General features: G+C 44.4%; 1 protein-coding gene across 6 annotated transcripts in view; it reads right to left on the minus strand.

Annotated features, from left to right (window-relative positions):
- Nucleotides 1-4307: 4307 nt before the first annotated feature.
- The window catches only part of SHLD1 (shieldin complex subunit 1), a 67776-nt gene continuing 48208 nt past the window's right edge, over nucleotides 4308-23875 (minus strand). For 5 of the 6 annotated variants that reach the window (XM_037896178.2, XM_037896177.2, XM_037896176.2 and 2 more), the window contains one exon: nucleotides 4308-5760. In XM_037896178.2, coding sequence (XP_037752106.1) covers nucleotides 5249-5760 — 512 coding nt within the window. In that variant the 3' untranslated portion in view covers nucleotides 4308-5248. Of the gene's footprint in view, nucleotides 5761-15240; nucleotides 15400-23875 lie in introns of those variants that run through there. The other variant, XM_037896180.2, reaches the window with a different exon arrangement.

Here is a 23875-nt window from a genome sequence, read left to right on the forward strand (position 1 = left end):
GTCTGTTGCAGAGCTAGCTGGTTTCACAGGAACCAGGATCAATTTTTCATTAGAAGACGCCCACTCCTCAAGATTCAGAGTGGTAGCCATGTTAGTCTGTATAGGAAAAACAATGAGGAGCCCTGGTGGCACCTTAGAGACTAACAAATTTATTTGGGCATAAGCTTTCGTGGGCTAGAACCCACTTCATCAGATGCATGGAGTGAAAAATACGGTAGCAGGTATAAATACACAGCACATGAAAAGATGGGAGTTGCCTTACCAAGTGAGACTGACCTCCCACTTGGTAAGGCAACTCCCATCTTTTCATGTGCTGGAGCGGCATAAAGGAGCCTTTGCACTAAAGAACTAGCCCTGTTGAGTAGTTACTTTATTGAGTCCCATATCAATGGGACTATTGGAGTCAAGGTGTCAGAATTCAGCCCTACGTAAAACTCCCCACTATTTTTTTTCATCAAGTGTTTTTATTTCAAAAACAACAACAAACCCAGAACATTTTAATTTGGTAAATATGAAAACTGCTTAGTTCATTCCATGTAACTCATCCTATATTTGCAAATTAGTTTGTAAAAATTCAGATGCTGACCTCAATTAGACCAGATGTGCTGTTGCTTGCAAGTGATATTTATTATTGCAATATCTCTCTAGCACCATAAAATGCCAGATAGTGCTTAATTTGTAATTAAAGAGGTTCTGGGGGTCAAGCAATTTTTTACATTCATAACTGATGCAGCAAGCCCAGAGATGCCGGGGCTATGAACTGCTTAGCCTAGAGGTGCCGGGGCTCAGCCCTGGCATAAATTAAGCACTGATTCCATTTCCTTAAAGTGTTGAAAGCAGTCAGTTTTTTGCTTAAACCCCTTGACAAAGGGGAGGGATATACTTGTTTCCCAATTTCTTGAATAAGAAACAGCAGATAGATGTTTATCAGGAAATGAGTAATGCAAACGATCTGGCTTTTTAGCAGAGGTGGAAGCATATACAGTAGGTTCCAGAATAGGTTTGTAAAAAATTAATTAGCAGTGAGTGGAGAAAGAATGATGTAGTGTTTGTTCACTGTGGAGATCTTTTTTCATTTAATAAAAATGACTGAACTAGAGAGAACTGATGTAAACACCTCTTAACAGCAAGTGTCTCTGCAGATACTGAACACTGCACCTTAAAGTGGGGACAGGCCGATATTTAAGGCTGAAAGGGCCAGATTTTCAACAGTGGAATTTTCAAAAGCACCTAAACAACTGAGGCGTCTACTTCCCATTGATTTCAACGGGACCTAAGTGCCTAACCTGCTTCAGCACCTTTGAACATCCCAGTAGGTGTCTAAAGACTTCTGAAAATCTGATCCAAAGTTGTTAGGGGGCGTGTGTGTGGTTGTGCACTTTTTAGAATTTACAAATGCTAACACTAGAGATCTTTTCATGAAGTAAAAAGAGAAGAAAAAACAGCAAAAACTGTTTTCACCCCACTTCCCCCAAAATTTCTCCTGCCAGGTTTGCAATCCAAATATTCCAGCAGTTTGCCAGAGCTTCAGAACCAGACATTGAAAACTGCTGAGAAACAGAAGTGAAACGGACTCGTTGAATTGCTGAATGAATGTGTATAGACCAAGCAAACAGCATAAATAGTAAAAACCGAGGCCTTTTCTACACTTAAAACACTGCAGCGGCGCAGCTATGCCACCGTAGCACTTCCGTGAAGACGCTACCTACGCTGACAGGAGGCAGGTTTCAGAGTGGTAGCCGTGTTAGTCTGTCTGATGAAGTGGGTTCTAGCCCTCGAAAGCTTATACCCAAATTTGTTAGTCTCTAAGGTGCCACAAGGACTCCTTGTTGTTTTTACTGACAGGAGGCGTTCTCCCATGGGCATAGGTACTTAACCTTCCGGAGATGCAGTAGCTAGGTCGACAGGAGAATTCTCCCATCAACTAGCGCTGTCTACAAGTGGGGTTAGGTTGGTTTAACTGTATTGTTCAGGGGTGTAGATTTTATACACTCCTCAGAAACATGGTTACACTGACCTAATTTCCTGGCGTAGACGAGGCCTAAGACTATATCTACCCTGCATCAGGGGTGTGACCGCAGCATGTGTAGAAATACCGGAGCTAGCTTTGATCTCTGTATCTCAAGTATCAATAGCAGCGAAGCTCAGGCTAGTTGATCCTGGGTGGGCGTGTACCGTCTGTGCTGTGTGGCTGTGGTTTCACTGCTTTTGTTAGTCAAGATACTTAAGCGAGCTTTGATCTAGCTATGTCTACACATGCTGCATTCTCACCTCTGATTGCAGTGCAGACCTACCCTAGGTCAAACCTCTGGTGTTAATAAGCTAGGTAAGGAGAAAGTTTTTCACCTGAGTGTCCCCTTTAAATAATTAAAAACATAATGTTTAAAAAATTAAGACTACAGTGACTGAATAAAAGAAACCTAAATGACTGAGCTAGGGAAGGAAGCACGGTTTGATCCTGGCTAAACATCACTTCACAGGGCACAGCTAGTAACCAGAGGTGCTTCAGTCTGACTGACAGCTGCATCAGAGACAGAGATCAAACTAAAGCTATTTGCTATCTCAGCATGTTTCCAACAAAGGTTTAGATGGAGGGCCTGACCGTGCATTCCTTGTGCGCCTTGGGCCTTATTCTTCTCAATCACTTCAACATAACTGCATAGATTGCCTATGGAGTTACTCCTGGTTTTCACCAGTGCCAGGGAGAAGACAGCTGGTCTCTTAGAACTCCCATTGACATCAGGATCAGGCCCAGTGTGTTATAAAAACTGCATGTGGAACCAGCGATATGAAATAGGGTCGTCCGTCCCCCCCCGTTATTGCTTTCAATCACCTTCCAGTGTAACTACACAAACAATCAACAATGAAAAAGTAATAATGGGCCAAATCCTGAAGTCCGTAACTTAGTCACAGCTCTCAGTGAAGCCAGCAGGCATTTTGCCTGCGTAAAACCGTAGTAGTAAAGGGATCAGGACAGACAGAATAACAGCCCACAGAGAAATAGATGAACTGCTGTAACCAGCTGTCAACTGCTTATCAGCTGTTAATACAGTAACAAAAACCACACCGAAACAGAAGTATATAGAAAAAATATTCTAAAGTACAATTCCCTCCTATTGGTCAACATACCAGGAAAGTAATCTCTAGGCATTCGTTATAGGAGTGACAAAGAATAACATCAACGAATGGGCTGTATGTGGGATATAAATATTAACTCACTCAAATCCTAAGATGGCGTAAAGGGACACAGCCTCTTTGATGTTAATGGACAGATCAAGCTGTGGAGAAATCAGTGCAGGTCCGATGGAGCTATGGTGAATTGTACCAGCTCTTTTGTTTAAAATGGCTGAAATCCTTGAGCTTGGCCGTCTGCTTCCCGCAGCAGTTTAATAGCAAAGCAGCAGACATATGCTTTGCACAGGAGCCTTCACTATGAAGAACACATCCCTGGAGTCCCATTTCCTGAGTATCTCAGACATACTAATACATACATACATACATACATACCTCTCAACCCTTAAATATTTTTCAGGTTGTCTCTCTACAGTCCATACGGAGGGCAGGGTGGGAGGTTGGGGATTTCCTGTCTGGTGATAGCTCCCTTGAGCTATAAGCATCAGCATGAGGTTGCTAATGCTACAAGCCATCCAGAGGTAGCATTTCTAGCTCTCACTTTTTCCAAGTGGTGTATCCAGGTCTCCATCACATTTTTAACACATAGTTTAAGCCGGTGCATTTACAGACACCTTCTTGAAATGCTCTTGGGGAAATAACTGGTATGAAGCCAATTAATTTTCAATTAGCATCTCTAAGACACAGACAGATTCTCAAGAGTAAATCCATACTCTCAGGAGTAAATTCATCTATGCCAATGGCGTTAAACTGGTGTGAGATCACAACCAGGTTTATTCTCTCGTGGACACACAGTGGACACAGTTGTCAGTCTGTTCAGGGAAGGAGGTTGCATAATGGTTTTATATAAATATTCTTTTGTTTCTGCAGAATATCAGACTAGGTACAGTATGATATTTCTATGACAGGCTTGGTAGAACTCTTATTTTTAATGACTTTGATGGACAATATCTGTCTTTAAGCATTTTTTCAATGTTTATCCATTTAAATTTGTACTGAATGCATCCGATGAAGTGAGCTGTAGCTCACGAAAGCTTATGCTCAAATAAATTTGTTCATCTCTAAGGTGCCACAAGTCCTCCTTTTCTTTTTGTTACATTTGTACAGTTGCAGGAAATTATGGTCTGGGGATCAGACAATAATTGACAGACATTGAGATTAAAAAAAAGTAAAAATGTAAAAAACGTAACCTTTATAATCACCAAAACTCAAATGGTCAACATCACATGTCAAAATATACACAGTAAATATCCTCAGAGCAAACTAAGTTCTCAGGCAAAGAAAAATGCTGCTTATCTGTAAATGTCAATGATTGATGAAAATATTTTTTGCATGGTGAAACTGACATCTGCCAATACAAATCTAATCATTCCAAGCCTACACACCCTGTAAAGATATCTGCCTAGGCTTGTGCACTCCATATCCTGTTTGTTGCAGTAAATGGGACTTACAGGCATTGGAACAAGTATAAAAGGGATAGGTCTCAGTGCGGGGGGTTCAGGTAGGTTAAGCAGCCCTGGTTGCTGGAAATCTTAGATGATACAGAGATAAGGGCTTGATATTCAAATGGTGGTGGTAGAGAGCCTTGTCATTATGGGCCACACTGACACACTAACTCTCACTGAATAGCATCACATTCCGTGAATAGCCCTATGGAAATAAATGGGAGCTACTTGAGGAGTAAGATTCACTGAGTATGAAGGTAGCAGGATCTAGCTCTGTATAAGCACCCCCTAGCATCAGAGTATGGAGAGACCTTAGGGCAGGTTCAGAGAAGGGCATGTCTTCTAGCCCATGATCACAGGGTGAGCTTTAGGATAATCACAACAGTTGGAACTGGAGAACAAGTCCACTAAGCACCAGAGTCACCGCTCAGATGCTGGGAAACAAGTTCAATACATATGTGAAATTCACGCTGGAGTCTGGGGGCAGGAGAGAAGATGTAACGGGTGGTTTTGCAGTTTAAGTGGCATGTTCCTCCAACTCTGACTGACTGACTGACCTTTCCTGAGGCAGAGCCGTCCCTATTCAGAGCAGGAGCTAAATACCACAAGGTGCTATCTCCTAACCAAATAAACAGCTTGCTCACCCATCCCTGAGCCCCATACATCAGGCCCTATGATTTTATCACATTCTGTTTTAAGAGAAATTGGAGGACATCATCTGACAGTCCCGGTGTTCGCTGTCCTCCTTCCAGTGCAACTTCTCCATTAGCTGGTGCTGAGAAACAAGCATTGCTGGCATGGTTTGGAAAGACCTTACACCCATCTCTGTTCAAGACCATCTGGGCCATGTGGAGACTGCACAAGGAATATTTTCTTCCTTCCTTGTTTGCCAGGTCCTGAATTTTGAGAGAGAGCCATTCTGAAGCTGAGTTGTATGTGGGATCCCCTCTGCCGGGCTGCAGCTGACAATATGTTTCATAGAAACTATCTAGAGACTTTCTAATGCTGATGTCTTCTGTGCCCTCTTGCTCATATGTCCAAGAGGATGGAATCCCACTAGGTTCAGCAGGTTGAAACGGCTCTGCAGGCAGGCGATGTTTAGGATTTGCTTCCTCACCGTGTCTATGCCAAATGCTCAGGCTAGTTGCCTGCTGAGCTTCTTCAGGATCTGGGCGACTAGCACCTGCAAGCAGAGAAACATTGAAATACGTTAGACATTCAGGAAACAGAGAAATTAGCCACAGATTGCAACTGATTAATAGAATTGTCCTTGTGGCCTCAGGGTTCACAGCCTCTCTGATTCACTGCTGTCAAGCTAGCGATCTCAGAGCAAGGGCTCCCTGAGGCATGGCCTTACAGATCCTAAAATGGAATAGGTGCATTCATCCCTGGGGGGAGGAAAGCTTTAAACACAGGCCAGGCCTCCACAACAGGCTGACTGAACAGGTTCCTCAGGAGAGGTCCTGGCCTCACCACCCTCTCCAGCTGGCCCAGTCCACTTTATGGTCTTCCCCGGCTGGATCTTGTCCCCTAATGCTCCTAGAAAGGTGAGGGGGTGGTAGGTAACTTGTGGACTTTCTGCTGCCAATGGCCATAGCCAGGACTGCCTCACTGGAAAGTGAGGGGATCTCAGGATTGCTGCCCTAGGCACAGAGGTGTTGACTTTCTGATTTCCCGGAGAGTGCTCGACCCCCACTCCACCTCTTCCCCCAAGTCCCCGCCCTGCCTCTTCCCGCCCCCAGTCTACCCCCTCCCCCAAGTGCCCTGCCCTTGCTCTGCCTCTTCCTGCCCTATTCTACCCCCTCCCCCAAGTGCCCTCCCCCGCAGCGCCTCCTGCCTGCCGCTGAACAGCTGATCCTCGGTGGGTAGCCAGCACTGTGGGGGGAGAGGGAGGAGCTCATCGGCGGAGCCCACCATTTTATTCCCCATGGTTGCTCCAGCCCCAGAGCGCCCACTGAGTCGGCGCCTATGCCTAGGCATCTTCATGGCCTAATCTTCTCCACAGCTCATTTTGTTTTTACTTTCTGTTGTTAGCTTTAGAACCGTGTTCCTCATCTTACCATTCCTGCTTCGTGTCAAGAGTCTGCTTCCCCTGCCTTATACCAGCACCTTAGCAGAGTGTCTTACTATGGGATTAGGCTTTGTATAGGATTACCAAACTCCTCCATCCCGAGCTCCATTCTTCCTGCTCACTCAAACTAAATTCTCCCAGCCTGTCTTCATGTGGGACTTTTAATTTGCTTAAGCTCTTGGTTCAGTCTAGTCTAGCTCTTGTCCCACTTCCTTACTGATCAACATTCCTGATGTCATTCAGTTACACGGATCCACTCCTCCTCCCACTGAAATCAATAGGAGTGATCTGCAACCAGGCACCTATTATTAATACAGTGTTGACAGCGTTACAGGCACTCTGCAGTTTGTGTGTGAAAACAGGAGAGTTTACAACTGGGCAAATACATCTCACAACCTGAAGAGCCTTCACAGATAGATGGAGACAAAAGGCTCCTCTGCTGACACCTCTAACTGCATTCTCCCCTCCATCCCTCCCTTTAAGCTAACTGGCAGAACACCTAAGGCACTGAAAGGAATGAATTTCTAAGGGCTGGCCCAGCTCAGCTGACTTGGGCTCACAGGGCTTGGCCACGGGGGCTGAAGAATTGCTGTGTCAATGTTTCGGCTGAGGCTGGAGCCTGAGCTCTAGGAACCTGCGAGCCTGAATGTCTACACAGCAATTTTTCATCCCTGCGAGCCCAAGCCCCACTATTGCGGGCCGGTCGCGGGTCTTTTATCCCTGTGTAGACATTAGCCTAAGGGCTCCTTTCTGTTCTTCACTCAGAGACGGTGCCAGTGGCTTCAGATCACGTGGGCAGTGTGCAGAAAGTCAGCAAATAGCTGGGTCTTTTATAACTCATTGGCATGTGAAGCGGTGCACAACCCTTCATTTAAATTAGCGAGCTTGTTCAAAGGGAACCTCAGCTCTAACCATAAAGGCTTTCTTAATATGGGGACACAAAGCGTTGTATCCCCAGTCTGTGCTCAGAGAGGCATTAAAATTAAGGTGGCAGAGTAGCTATACTGTATATTGCTTCAAGAGCGCTTCCTCCCCTTACTTTCCACCTTTTGATCTTTCCTTTCAAATTGACTTCACCCTCAATTCTGAAATGAAATAACTTAGCCTTGTCCTGCACAAAGGCATTTCTAATACACTACAAAGAGAAGCTTATGTGGTTTCCTTTTTACATCAATATATGCCATCACGGTAGCAAATCAAAGCTAATCAAAGACAGCAGGTCCATTTTCCCCTAATAATCCATCAGCCCCGGTGTGTGGGTTAGGTCTGCATTGAAGAATCCGGCATCTCCAGTAACTCAGTCAGATGTCACTTGAACTCAGACTCCTGTGGCAGCCTGCAACTCCCCATGCTGCCATCCCCTGGCTACCTATGACCTGTAGCTTGCCGTTAAACTTTGTGAAAAAGCAGCAGTTGCCACTTCCTGCAAATATAGAAACCCTGCGTGATCCTGTCGGTAAGAGCAAAGTCCCCTTAGCTTTGCGTGATCAGAAAGACTTCTGCTGTTATTCCTTTCTGCTGTTTCTAAACAAGCATGATCATATTTGCTGCCTCTTCTTCTTACTTACAACCCAGCGGAGAGGTGACCAGCAAATATTTAAGAGATTTTGTTGTTGTTGTTCTTGACTGAGACAGAAAATACTCATGTAGAGTTACAGGGAGTAACTATACTCTCAGTAGGAGGCCTCTGTCCTCACTATAGTAGTCACAGTTGGCCTGATCCAAAGCTCCCTACAGTCAGTGGGAATCACTTAATTGGCTTAAGTGGGAATCTTTCCATTGATTTCAGTAGGCTTTGGATCTGACCTTATGAGACCCCAGCTCAGCATTGGAGTTGCTGCTGACCATGAATGTACAGAATTGCCAACCATGATGCTAGCACAGAGCTGATGGTCACTAGCATGACTGTACCTACCATGCATATGTGACATTACCAATTAAGTATGGAAGTGACCTCTAAATAATTGTGATGACCTCATTCAAGTCTCTGCTCCAGCCTTTAGCTTCTTTTTGCACAAACAACTGAAACCTCTACTCATACATAAGTCCCATCAAAATAGCCTTTAGCATCTTCCCCCTTCTCTGGGCTGTTTCACTGCAGGGAGGTGATCACGCTTGGAGACAGAATTCCAAGGGCCAGACCCAAACCTCAGTGAAGCTAACAAGAGATTTTTCCAAATGAAGAGGCATCGTTGCTCACTGTATCAGTACCTTCCACATTATCCTCTTAACTCTCTCTAGCAAGTCCCACCTCAAATTACAGCACAAATAATTCCCATCCCTTAATGCACCAAACCATCCTGAGTGCTATTACTTTTTAGAATTCACACTGGGCAAGCATCTGTCTGAGCTCCTGCGATGACTCCCAAATACTCTCCCCGCAGAGCCACAGCTTAGGTGGTCTTTAACAATATGCCTGGGCCTCGCACATCTCCAAAACTAAATTCAATCTGCCATAATGCCACACAACCCCCTCTGTGGGTTTAAATCCAGCTGGGCAAATGTTGCCCCCTTCCCTCCTGGAAAGCTCTAGTAAACTGGCTTCCTACAGGTGACTTGCTTAGGAGGTGAGGGAAGGAGCCTCTCGGGTGAAAGGCACATGCGGTCATTCTGCAATGGCTCATGAGCTGTATCAATGGCTGGGGCTCCTGTGCCACCACCCTCCTGGGGGGAGGGAGGGTATGAGGCCAGTGGAACTGAGCCAGCATAAATCCACCCTCTGCCTGCCCCAATAAATCACCCTCTCAGTGAGGCTCCAGAGAGAAGAGAGTGCAGGAGTACCGAGTCCCTGACAGCACGGCTGTACCACAGTGGCTCTGTGGTGCCTAGGCCTCCCGGGGCTGCTCTTGGGGGCAGGGTTTCAACCATCTGGAATTTCTCAGGTCTTCCACGAAGAGGGTCAATGACCATATGGATGTTACAAGGCTTCAAGGCAGTGGTGGGCAACCTGCGGCCTGTCAGGGTAATCCGCTGGCAGGCTGCCAGACAGTTTGTTTACATCTGGATGGCCACCCGCAGCTGCCAGTGGCTGCGGTTCACGGGAAGCGGTGCAGGGACGTGCTGGCCACCGCTTCCCGCAGCTCCCATTGGCCGGGAATGGTGAACCGTGGCCACTGGGAGCTGCGGGCAACCATGCAGATGTAAACAAACTGTCTGGCGGCCCGCCAGCTGATTACTCTGACGGGCCGCAGGTTGCCCACCGTTGCTTCATGGGGTCTGACCCAAAGCCCACCGAAACCAATGGACAGGTCAGTTAGGTTTCAGCAGATATAGGAGGCTTGGTTCTCAGATGGTGTAAATCCCTGTGCCTCCATTTGTCTTCAGCTGAGCTGCACAGACTTGCACCGCCTGAGGATCTTGCCCAAATTGTCTTTAAATATCTTCACACGTCTATTTATAACGCAGACTGCATGTGAAAACCCATTGCATGACTCATTGTGCTTTCACCTTCATGACAGATGATCATCAGTAAGAAAGTGTATTACTTGGTCCGCCTCCACAGTAACTAGAGATGGGCCTTTGTAACTTATTTGCACAAGATGTGGGGGCTGACAACAGGATATTCTGTAAGTTTATAAATCCTATGCATAATTTTAAGCCTCCATATCTTACAACTGAGTGTCTGCATGTGAAAAACTGCTTTGGACTTGCGACTCCTTTCAGTGATACAGCAGTGCTGCAGCTTTATTATTTTCACCTCCCTAAATCAGCTTGTGCCACCCTTTGCGAGTTTATAGCCAGGCTAATGGCTCTGCTGAGTAAATACAGTTGGGGCGTAAAATTAGATATTCATCACCAGGGAACAGCAGAGGGAGAGAGCTGCTGCTCTGCTGACTTGCTGGAGAGAGAGCCTTCTCTGTTCGGGTTGCCTGTGCCTCTCGCAGTTGCTGCTAAAATATCAGGGACGCTGTGGAGTCCATTGCTGTGTGTCAATGTCCTGTCGGTGCAGGGGTTTGGCTGGTGGATCTGCGTAGCTGCTGATGCGACCATGCCTCTTCTGCAGCTGAACCTCTCCCATTACTCTCCTTAATGCTAGTGCAGGTGGAACCCCCAGAGAACGCAGCATGGTGTATAGTTCCCCTGCAAGGGTCTTCCATGTTCTGTCGCCTTCCCTGTGTGACAGAAACATGCCAGTCCTACTGATGCAGGGCTTTCCATAGCCTGGAAGATGTGTCCCTTTTGTTCTGAATGTATCCAAAGTTAAATACTATACTCAGTTCTTTACAAAAACCTTGCTAATATTGTTACGCATTCTATGATAAGAATAACTAAATCTCATGCTTCAGAATATAAACTCTGAGCCCAGCGGCAATTAGAGAAATCTGCCTAGGAACAGCAGTGCAAAAATGGCCAGGTGCATTATGGGCCTGTTCCAAAGTCCTTTGAAGTCAGTGGGGATCTTTTCACCGACATCTATGATTGAGCCAACTGGAAGTTTTAGAGGCTTGTGTAGTGTCAGCTATTAGCGACGAGTGGAGGAAGGATTCAGGACGTGATGGAGCAGTGGTCCTGGATAATAGAGCAAATCTTGTGTTTCCAAACTAGATAACCCAGGGAACTGCAACACTACATGTGAATTCCAGGGCTAAATTTGGGTATAGCATCACTCAGCTCCATCTATGTATGTTCCCTTTTTGAGGGAAAGGGAGAAAGGGGCAGGTTAGATCCATCAGCACTAGCTCAGGGCTAGCAAAGTGAACCCCCATTACACATGCTATGGCAGGACTGCCCAGGAGGGATAGCTTTAAAATCCAGCTAGGAACTCCACTGGCTGAATCAAGGTGGCCTCATCCCCACCTCTGTTTGGGGTAGGATTGACTGGATCCAAGTGCCCTGACTCTGGGTTGAAGTGGGACTGTGGGCAGCTTGGTGACTTTTCCCCTAGGACTCCTGGTAGATATTACTATTGCCAAGTGCCACCTATAGTTAAAACCTGGCGCAGAGGTCGTCATTTGCAGTGCACAACTAGTTTTATTGGTCCTGCAAAACCCAGGAATTACGCTAAAGATTCTTAAGTGCCATCTACCAGCACTTTGTCTATGAACTGTTTACATTATCTATATATAGAGAGACAGACAAACAGGAATACTTTGGTCCTGTTTCTTCATAAATGTGTAAAAGCAGAGTGGAATGTACCCACAAAGGATGATTTTCAAAGGCAGTGGGAGTTAGGTGCCCATGAAAATCTCCTCCTTGGTTATTCCCCTTACCCCAGCCTCTGTCTAACTGTCTGCCTGCCCTTCAGTAGTCGGCTCTTCAGAGCAGGGACTGTCGCTGATGGAGTGTTTGCAAAATGCAGTGTGCATAATGTGTAAATAAGCATTATGGGATTAAGATGCGCTCAGAAAGACCGAAGTGCAAGACTATTGAGGCTAGGCCATCCACTGAGGCAAGGTTTAACAGAAGGACTATGCTCAGTAATGCACATGGTTGTATTTCACAAGCAATCCTTGCACTTTTCTCAGTATAAACATAGGACTGCGACGGTCACGGTAGGCTCTTTTTCTGACCATCTTCCAGCAATTTTCCATATAATTAGCCCTCCGCCCAGTAAGTCTAGTCAAAACATTTTCAAAAAAGACTCTGCACTTCTGCATCAAAGGGGAAATGGAAATTTATCTCTGAATGCAGCAAATCTTTCTTCTTGTTATCTGCCCTTGGTGTTTTGCTGCATTCCATTAGCCGTTAATTTCAAAGCTGGAACTACAGAAAACTGCAAATAGTCAATCTTTAGCACAGGGAGAAGTAAAGTCTTCCTGCTGCTGACCCATTGTCCACGAGTGTTGATCAGCATGGCAGGCGAGTGCAACAATGTTCCAGCTGTCAAAGCATCTGAATCGGGAAGGTGTGCTGAAGATGTTCTCCAGACTTACAGTTAAGATAGGGGCTAGGCTAGTTTCTTTGTACCACTCTAGAGGTCGCTGCCCCATTGTTCCTATACAGCATATAGAAAATGGTATCTGCTATCTCTAGTTAGTGTCTTTAACTATACTGGAGACAGATCCAGCATCCAAAGCACAGGTATGAATTTTGGAGGCTTTAAGGCACTTATTTGCAAACCTTGTGCCCCCAAAACCGTATTGTTTTAAAAGGGGGGCCTTAAATTAAAAACAAGGAAAGAAAACTGCTGGAGAAACTGAGTCCTCTAGTTAAAGATTTTTTTTAATGTAATGAATCTGGAACCACAAAAGCTGCCTCACCTTCAGTACGGTGATGCAAGGTAACTAGATGGCACAAGGGCACACTCGTATGTTGCTCTGCTGATTGTGGCTTTTGGATCATAAACTTCTTGATAGTTACTGTGCTGGAGTAAAAGATCATTTAGCCATACAGCGAAGCTGACGGTACTTAACATGGGGCTGTTTCAATTAGAAGCCTGCCTGTTTCGCACTACAAGCAGCTTGCCTAGTCTTCAGAGAGATTTAGACCAGAACAGACCATTACGATCATCTAGTCTGACCGCTGGCCTAACACATGACATAGCGACTCAACTATTAAGTCAGGTTCTATGTAACCATACGCTCCCCACCTGAAGTGAATGCTTACACTGATCGATGAGGCTGCCAAGACTTTATTGCCCTTTAACCCTTATGGCCTGCTCAGCTGTTTCATGGCACTGGGGCGCGGGCACTGCTCTGCCTTTTGTCAAGGGTGAGAGGAGTAACGGAGACATGCAATATAGTGGAATGAAGAAGCACAGGGAAAGGAAGGGAAGCTACTGCTGGAAAATAGTGATGCTAGGAGGTGGGAATTTAGATGGGGGAGAGGGCGGGCCCTAGCTGGCCACTGTTGCCTTCTGGGTCTGAGTTCAGTATGCGGCTATATTCCCTATGATCTGAGACGCTGCCATGATGCTACGCTAAATTCAAAAGCCCAAGGGACGGCAAACAGCGGGAGGGCGACGGATGTGTAGGGGCCATCAGAACACTGCAGTACACTGCAGCAGCCCTTCCAAACTCCATCTGAGGAGAAAAAAGACTATCTATCGCTGCCCAGCTCCTAACAGTTGTGGTGGTGGACAGTGACAGCAGGAGCCCCAAGGCACTCTGGAAGGTGGTTCTCTCTGGTTCTTGCCTCCCCAGTCTTAAACTGCTCCCCCTTTCCAGGCTTCCCTCTCCCCACTGAGCCCCCCTCAAACTGTGGGTATTTTTGTTAGTCATAGCTTCCCTAAACTAAAAATCCTGCCTGCACGAATTTCTGAGAACCCGTTCACCACTAGTGATCAAAAGGAACAAACAGGGTAGAAGTTACTGGTCCCGAATAGGATTCTTGGTTTCCCCATAAAAAATGATAAGACCTCCATTAGCTCGTCTGCCCACATACAGAAATATATATCTCCCCCTCCCATCTCACTTTCACACACACACAAACCCACCCCAGGGCCAGGCAATCTGGCATAGCTTCAAATTGACAATGGAGTTGTGCCAAATTTCAGCAGCCGAGGATCTTGCTCTACTTCCACTAACACAAGAGGTAAGAACAGATCCCATAACCTACTGCAATTCCCAAGACAACTGCACAATTTAGTGTTACACATGTCAAACGCTTAAGACAAAGCTGCTTTTAATTCAGTTCAATAAGTTGTTTTGACTTGCAGATTTCCAGTGGGAAAAAATGTGGCAATGTGGTGGGGTGGTTGTTGATATTATTATGTTATTAGTTTGGCACTGCTTTGAGAAAATACAGCAAATTCAGTGCCAGAATTTAGCATGACAGGGCTAGAGGAAGATACCCCTACTTATATTAAGCAGCACCTTGCTGTGCGAGTTGTCTCACGGGCGAAGTGCTCATCAACGTGTGTAAGGGCTGCACAACTGGGCTCTTAGGGCCAGATTTTTACTCACTGTGGCTGATACTTTACTCCAAAGGGACCTCTATTGATTTTTAAACAGCTGAAAGTGTGTGTGATGTGAGTGTCCCTTTAAATAAAGCAAAGGCAGTGGTTCTAAGCTTTTTTGGGGGGGGGGGGCAACCCCTTTTACACAGCAAGCCTCTGAGTGTGACCCCCCCTTAATAAATTAAAAATGGTTTTTAATGTGATTTTAATTCAATTTAACGAGTGCTCAGGCCTGTCAACTAAAAAGGAATGGTAGCTTAGGTACAAGTAATTATGACTTGATTACATTTGGTATGTGCAAAATAATAGAGCCTAGACCAGTAATGTATATTCTTGGGGTGGGATCCACAAAGAGACGTAGGTGTTGCAATGCTGTGTGTCACAGTACCTAACTCTTAGGTATTTAGAAAATAATGGGAACAACACTACAATCCACAAAGCCTGAGTTAGGTGCTTAGGCTCCCTGTACAATGAATGGGGAGAGAGAGGAACCTGAGACTCTGATACACACAGTCAGCACGCTAGCCCCTGGGAGATGCCAACCAGAGCCGTGTGTGCTAACCCTCGCCCCCTCTCAGAGTTAGGCACTGAAATCTGGGATGACTGGGGAAACACATCTCTGCGATCCATGAACCAGGGGAAGATAGGAACTCAGCCACCTAAGTCATATGTGGGGTCAAAATAAAACACCTTGGAGGCCAGTAGGAGTGGGGAGGACCTTTATAAACCTTTAGCCTAGTGGTTAGGGTTCTTACCCAGTATGCAGGAGACCTTTGGTTTAAGTTCCTCCTCTGCTTGACCTAGGCACAGGGCACCTCGATTGAGGCAGCAGTGTGCATGAGGCAAAAACTTAAGCACCAAGTGATTTGAGGCTCCCATAGAGTTAGGCGGCAGTTGAGTGGCAGCTTTACGGCTCACGAGGATGCACCATGGATCGCACCCTTAGTGCTTTTCAAGGGCCAGTTTCACAAAGCTGAAAACAATGATGAGCCCATTCAGTTGGGAGACAAAAGTGAGACACGCCTAAGAACATTTTACTAGATATCCAAAAAGCCATAATTGAGAGAAGGCCACGCTGGCCAAAAACCGAACCTAGCTTACAGGGGAAGTGAAAAGAGCTATTTTTAAAAAATCATATCGAACAGATGGAAGGAAGGGGCAGCTGATAGCAAGGAATACAAATCAGAAGTTAGATGTTGCAGAAAAATGATCATCATAGAACTGGAAGGGACCTCGAGAGGTCATCTAGTCCAGTCTCCTACACTCGTGGCAGGACTAATTATCTAGACCATTCCTGACAGGTGTTTATCTAACCTGCTCTTAAAAATCCCCAATGATGGAGATTCCACAACCTCTCTAGGCAATTTATTCCAGTGCTTAACCACCCTGACAGTTACAAAGTTTTTCCTAATGTCCAACCTAAACCTTCCTTGCTGCAATTTAAGCCCATTGCTTCTTGTCCTATCCTCAGAGGTTAAGAAAAACATTTTTTCCTCCTCCTCCTCCTCCTTGTAACAACTTTTACATACTTGAAAACTGTTATGTCTCCTCTCTCTTCTCTTTTCCAGACTAAACAAACCCTATTTTTTTCAATCTTCTCTCATAGGTCATGTTTTCTAGACCTTTAATCATTTTTGTTGCTCTTCTCTAGACTCTCTCCAATTTGTCCACATCCTTCCTGAAATGTAGCGCCCAGAACTGGACACAATACTCCAGCTGAGGCCTAATCAGAGTGGAGAAGAGCAGAAGAATTACTTCTTGTGTCTTGCTTACAACGCTCCGGCTAATACATCCCAGAATGATGTTTGCTTTTTTTGCAACAGCGTTATGCTGTTCACTCATATTTAGCTTGTGGTCCACTATGACCCCCAGATCCCTTTCCGCAATACTCCTTCCTGGGCAGTCATTTCCCATTTTGTATGTGTGCAACTGATTGTTCCTTCCTAAAGGGAGTACTTTGCATTTGTCCTTATTGAATGTCATCACTTCTCCAGTTTGTCAGATCATTCTGAATTTTAATTCTATCCTCCAAAGCACTTGCAAACCCTCCCAGCTTGGTATCATCCGCAAACTTTATAAATGTACTCTCTATGCCATTACCTAAATCATTGATGAAGATATTGAATAGAACAGGACCCAGAACTGATCCCTGCGGGACCCCACTCATTATACCCTTCCAGCATGCCTCTGAACCTCTGATAACTACTCTCTAGGAATGGTTTTCCAACCAGTTTTGCACCCACCTTATAGTAGCTCCATCTAGGTTGCATTTCCCTAGTTTATTTATGAGAAGGTCATGCGGGACAGTATGAAAATGGAAACAAAGTGACACAAGGAGAAATCTGTGGCCAGCAGAGTTAGAGAATAACAAGTTTTTTAAGTAGAGAAGGAACAGAAAGGAGGATTGCTCCATTACTAGATGCAAATGGTAGAATTGTCAGTGCAGAAGTGTTCAGTAAATATTTCTGTTGTGCATTTTGGGAAAAAGTCAGATGAGCTAGTCATAGGATGTGGCGGATAGACTCTCTCTTCAAATGGTAACTGAGGATGTTACATATCAGCTAACAAAGCTTCAAAATCAGCAGGCCCGGATAACTTGAATCCACAAGTTTAAAAAAGCTGCCGAAGAGCTCTCTGGACCATTAAAGCTGCTTTTCAGAAATTCCTGAAGAGTGAAAGAGAGCTTATTTTGGGCCAATATTTAAAAAAGGGAAGCAGGATGACCTGGGTAATTATAAGCCTTTTAGCTTGACCCTGATGCTGGGCAAAATGGAATGGCTGACACAGGACTCTATTAATAAAGAATTAAAGGAGGATAATATAACTTAATGCCAGTCAGCACGGGTTTATGGAAAACTGATCTTGCCAAACTATCTTTTTTTAATGATATTGCAAGCTTGAGAAAGGTAACTACATATATGTAATATACTAGGACTTCTAGAAGGCAATTAACTTGGTAACCCGAATATGACATTTTGATTGAGAAACTAGAAAGATACAAAATCAGCATGGTACCCATTAAATTGACTAAGATGGGCCAGCTGATCTCCAAATGTAATTGCAAAGGGGGAATTACCAAGTGGTTGTGTTTCTAGTGGGGTCCCAGAGGGACTGATTCTTGGCCCTATGCTATTTAACACTTATCAAAAACCAGGAAGAAAACGTGATCATTACCTAAAATTTACCAAGGACATGCAGATTGGGGGAGTGGTAAATAATTAAGAGGACAGGTCACTGATAGAGTGATCAGGATCATACGATAAGCTGGGCACAAGCAAACATGAATGAATTTTAATATGGCCAAATGTAAAGTCCTATATTTAGGAACAGAGAATGTAGGGGAGCTGTATCCTGGGAAGTAGTGACTCTGAAAAAGACCTTGGGGATGGAGGACGTCATAGTGGATAATCAATTGAACATGATAGATAGATGAACAGGTTGGATATTAGGAAACACTATTTCACTAGGAGGGTGGTGAAGCACTGGAATGGGTTACCTAGGGAGGTGGTGGAATCTCCATCCTTACAGGTTTTTAAGGTCTGGCTTGACAAAGCCCTGGCTGGGATGATTTAGTAGGTGTTGGTCCTGCTTTGAGCAGGGGGTTGGACTAGATGACCTCCTGAGGTCTCTTCTAACTCTAATCTTCTACGATTCTATGAGCTCCCAGTGAGATGCTGTGGGCAAGAGGGCTAATACAATCCTTGGATGTATAAATGGGAAGATATTGAGTAGAAAGATTAGTACCTCTATATTTGGCACTGGTGTGACCACCTCTGGAATATTTCAAGAAGGATGTTGCTAAATTGGAGAGGGTTCAGAGGAGAGCCACAAGAATGATTAAAGGATTAGACAGCCTGCCTTACAGTGATAAGCAGATTGAGCTCCTGGAGTCTAACTTAAAGAGAAGGCTGAAGGCTGTCTTGTAAGTTCCCACATGGGGAACAGAAATCTGACGATAAAAGACTCTTCAAAAAGAGACAAGGTATAACATGATCCAATGGCTGGAAGTTAACAATGGCAAAGGAAGTTAAAGCTAGACAAATTTAGCCTACCAATAAGACACACATTTTTAACTTGGGAATTAACATTTGGGAAGGTCTTCTCATAAATCAGGAACTGGTTAAAATTTAGGAAACAAAGAATAGGGAGGAAAATGGCCAGTGCCCACAGTAGAGAGAGGCAAATAGCAGGGTCTCCCAAAGGATCTGTACTGGGATCTGTGCAGTTCAAAGTATTCATAAATGATCTGGAAAAGGGGGTAAACAGTGAGGTGGCAAAATTGACAGACTATACAAAATTACTCAAGATAGCTAAGTTCAAAGCTGACTATGAAGAGTTACAAAAGGATCTCTCAAAAGTGGGTGACTGGGCAACAGAATGGCAGATGAAATTCAATGTTGCTAAATGTGAAGTAGCGCCCATGGGGTCTAAATTAGCTGTTTTCACTCAGGAAAGATCTTGGAGTCATGGCGGATACTTATTTGAAACATCTCCTGGAATGTTTAGTGGCAGTCAAAAAAGCTAACAGAATGTTAGGAACCATTAGGAAAGGGATAGATACGACAGAAAATATCATAATGGCATTATGTCAGTGGTGGGCAACCTGCAGGCTGCACGCGGCCCATCAGGGTAGTCTGCCAGCGGGCCACCAGACAGTTTGTTTACATTTGCACGGCTGCCCGCAGATTCCAGTGGCCACGGTTCGCCGTTCCCAGCCAATGGGAACTGTGGGAATCGGTGCAGGCCGCAGGTACATGCTGGCCGCCGCTTCCCGCTGCTCCCATTGGCTGGGAATGGTGAACCATGGCCACTGGGAGCTGCAGGAGGCCATACAAATGTAAACAAACTGTCTGGTGGTCTGCCAGCAGATTACCCTGATGGGCTGCAGGTTGCCCACCACTGCACTGTGTAAATCTGTGGCACATCCACATCTTGAATACATGTGCAGTTCTGATCACCCCCATCTCATCAAAGATGCATTAGAATTGGAAAAAGAGAAAGGCAATGAAAATTAATAGGGGTATGGAACAGCTTCCATAGGAGGAAAAATTACAAAGACTGGGACTGTTCAGGTTAAAAAAGAGACGACTAAGGGAGGATATGATAGAGGTCTATAAAATCATGAATGGTGTGGGGAAAGTGTTATTTACCCCATTAACATAACACAAGAACAAGGAGTCACCCACTGAAATTAATACACAGCAGGTTTAAAACAAACAGAAAGAAGTACTTCTTCATACAGTCAACTTGTGGAACCCAGTGCCAGGGGATGTTGTGAAGGCCAAAAGTATTACTGGGTTCAAAAAAGAATTAGATAAATTGATAGAGGATAGGTCCACCAATGGCTATTGACCAAGATGGTCTGGGATGCAATCCAATCCTCCGGGTGTCCCTAAAACTCCAACTGTCAGAAGCTAGGACTGGTTGACAGAGATAGATCACTCGAAATTGGCATGTTCTGTTAATTCCCTCTGAAGCATCTGTCACTGGCCAGTGTCAGAAAGGATAGTAGGCTAGAGGAACCGTTGGTCTGACCCACCATGGCCATTCTTATGTGTTAGATGTTATTGACAGCAAAAGAAGGCAGCTAGAATGCAAACTGTTGCAAATTAAGATCCCTCATGGTTTTCTGAACTCCAGCACATTTATACCCATTTGGTCTCAAGAATCTGTCTCTAAAGCATGTAACCATCATGGTGTGTGATGATGGAGACATGTTGGAGTGGTGGCAATTAAGGTTTAAATGACAGTCTTTTTCCAATTATTTCCAAAATTAAAAACCTGGAATTGGCATGTACCCAACCACATACTACAGTGACAGGCATGGTATAAGAACTAATTAAAATAGCTGCTTTAAATACAGAGGAAACTTAAAAGTGAGTTTTCCCAGTGATATTTCAAGAGATATGGAGTAATTTCCTGGTTTATTTTTAGTTGTATTGATCCTGTACATTATAGTCACAGCTTGAAGGCAGTTGTTTGTATTTTAATTTTGATATTTTAAAACATTTTAAAAGATTCAAAATGGTGCACTATACAGTATTTTTATTGGCGTCAATGCATAAAAAATTATGAAAGCTTCTTTTAATCACATTCTTAAACCAGTAATTATTAAAAGCTACCATGTATCAGACAGGGATTCTATTATCAAACATAGGCTTTGTCTGAAACAAAAATAATAAAATGCAAATTGCCTGCTTCAAGCATTCACTGTTGATTAAAGTTATTGTGGCCTGGTATCTTATTAGCCAGCAGATGAGGTAATTTAAAAAGCTCCTATTAAAACTGTCTATATCTATTTCTTTCATATTTAGATATATAGTATCAATAACTGTGAGCTCCAATCACTTCCATCTACAAAATGCTGATGAAAGTAATAACTGTCCCAATAATTTAATCCTGATAAGACTGCTTCAGCTAATTATCTGGAGTCTGAGTGAAAACTGATGCTGTTATTAAGAGGTCAGAGAAATGTTCTCAGTGACAACCAGGGGTAGTGTCACAAAAAATGTGTGCTCGGCAAAGTTTTCTATAAGACCAAACTCTTATTAGCCACAACTATATATCCTGATGCACTTTCATTCATGAACAGCCATAATCCAGGAAGAATTTCACAACACTAACCTTACATTTACTATTAGATCATTTTATTGATTTAGGTGACAGTTTATTCAATTTTTTTTAAATTGCCATTTACTAAAATTCCATTTAATACACCCATCCCATACAGATGGAAACACTCACGCTTACGTTTATGAAGGGCCTTTCATCCGCAAGGATTACAGAGCACTTCACGAACTATTGGCTGAATCTTATTTTGCATCGAAGTCGATGGCAAAACTCCCACTAACTTCCATGGGACCAGAATTTGCCCAGATATATGCAGGAATAATTTCAAACACTGAAGAACCACCATCAAAACCAATTGAAATTGCAGGTGGGAATGTAGCTAGAAAGGTAAGCTGCCAACCCTGGAAACCAGGGACCAAATTCCATCAGGTCTTAGAGCCAGTGGGATTGCCTGGGGTGTACGAGAAGGCAGAATCTTACCCCAGAACTAACCCCTGTTACAAAAAGTTCCATGGCTCTTTAATGAACAGAACTGGACAATATATCAGTTTTACATCTCATCTGAAAATACACCTCCACCTCAACAGTAACACAGAGTCCCTTAGCATCATGCTATGTCACTGATTCAGAGGGAAGACTACCTGTGAATTACCAACAATATTCTCGCTGTCACCAGCATGGTTCAATGGCTAGACAGGGATTTAGGAGAACTGGATTCTATTCTCAGCTCTGCCACTGATTTGGTGTGAGACACTGGACCAGCCATTTACCTCTGAGTCTCTCCTTCTCCTCCCACCCATTGCCTGTCTTGTCTACTTAGACTGCAAGCTCTTCAGGGTAGCTGTCTTTCACAGCGCCTGGCACAATGCCCTCTGTTCCATTTAGGTCTCTATCTGACTCTTGTCACCGTAATATGAATGCCTTCTAGTAGTGCATTAAGCAATGCAGTAACACCTGTCACATATGGTTCATTCGCTTATATCCTCTCCTTAGGCAGAAAATTGTGTGGAATTGTGGCCATTTTGTTTTTGTTTTAAAATGTATGTGGTGTACTATGTCTATATTGGAGAAGGCAGGTTGAAGAAGTGCACCTGGTATTTGGAGCAGAAGGTGCTGAGGTTTGTGATTGGCCACAGCCTAGGATCGGCCCCAAAGAAAGCTGTGTTTCCTGAACAGATGAGCTTTAGACTTATGTTCTGAGGAGCAGAGTTGCCGACCATGGTTTTCGTCCTAGAGATTTAAAATGCTCTCCTCTGCCAACTAACATATCCCCTGTCTTGCTCTGGTTCTCATCCACCCAGCTGATCTCATCCAAGCACTGGGTCATATTGGTGGTGATGGTGATGGTGGTATGTGGTGAAAGACCGATAGAGTTCTGTGTCATCTGCATATTGCTGGCAGTTGAGTCCATATTGTCTGACCCGTTCACCTACTGGGCTGTGTGTAGATACTGAATAGGGCCAGAGAGATAATTGACCCTGGTGGGACTTCACAAGTGAGGGGCCTAGTGGCGGAGGTGCACTGATTCCTTCCTGGGAGGATGCACCCAAACCATGTTAGTGCATTACCCTTAATCCCAGCCACTTCTCTCTGGTGAGAGAGCAGTATCCCATCGTCAGTAGCGTCAAATGCTGAGGAAAGGTCCAACAGGGTGAGAATGGATGTCTGTCCTCTACTGCGTTGAGAGGAAGAGATCATCCATCAGTACCACTAAGGCAGTTTCAGTTCTGTGGCTTGGTGTGAGTTCAGACTGCGCCAAGTCTAGGATATTGGCTTCAATTAGCTGGGCTTGTAGCTGGCTTCACTCAGAGCTTGCTCTGGAACAGGAGGCTTGACATGGGCAGTAATTGGCTAAAACCAGCATAATCAGGCTGGAACCAATGCATCCAAGGTGTGTTCCTTCACTGTCAGTCACACTGCTTGAAGGAGAAAGTGAAGATTCCTTCCCTGATAAGTCATTAGTTATCTTGATCATGAGTGGCAACAGTTACTCGCGACTGTCTTTCACCATCCAGGAAAGCCATGGGGCGGAGTCGGAGGTTGTTGTACAGTGTCTATTAAGGAATGTGCGGAATTCTGGGAACGCAGGTGGGCTGTTTTTTGGATGCCATGGGGGAGTGGACTGATGCAGTTTGGGATGCCTTCCCAAATGTGCATGAACTTTTCAGCAAAGTAGGATGTAGCTCTTCACAGCCCTTCAGTCTAGGTTGAGGCATTTTGCTGCTACTGTGATACAAACAACAAGAACCTCTGGATATTTCACTGAGGAACACACACATCTCAGTACTGACCAAGTTTGATCCTTTTCCTCTTGTACACTTTCTTTTAAAAAAATTTTAAGTTTTAACCTTTGGAATTTTTTTTTTATCATTTTTGGTGAATAGCTTAATCTCATTTTCCCAGCAGTCTCTACAGGCAGTTGGTGAACTAGCAGGGTATTGACATAAAAGAAACCTTGCCCATGAACCCCAACTAATTGAAAGGAAAAGGAATTTTTATTCTGATTCTTTAAAAACTCTGAATTTGGTTAATACCTATTGAACTTAAGCAGTTGGGATCAAAAATAAAGATTCCGCCTGCCCACCCCTTCAGCTAAGAGGTGAGACAGTTCGCAGGGACATCTCCAAGTCATCTATGGTGTCCTCTGGCCTATGGACAGCAAGAATATCCAGTGTGATAGTAGTTAATAACAGTTGTGAAAGGGATATGAAACCTCACGCTTCAGGGTTTAAGCCAATCTCTAACTAGTAGATCAGGATGAATCCCAACGTGGGGGTCAGATTATCCCACATCTACCTGATGAGAGTTCTTGCACCTTCC

The sequence above is a fragment of the Chelonia mydas genome, chromosome 3 (assembly GCF_015237465.2).
Source record: "Chelonia mydas isolate rCheMyd1 chromosome 3, rCheMyd1.pri.v2, whole genome shotgun sequence".
Classification (NCBI taxonomy): Eukaryota; Metazoa; Chordata; order Testudines; family Cheloniidae; genus Chelonia; species Chelonia mydas.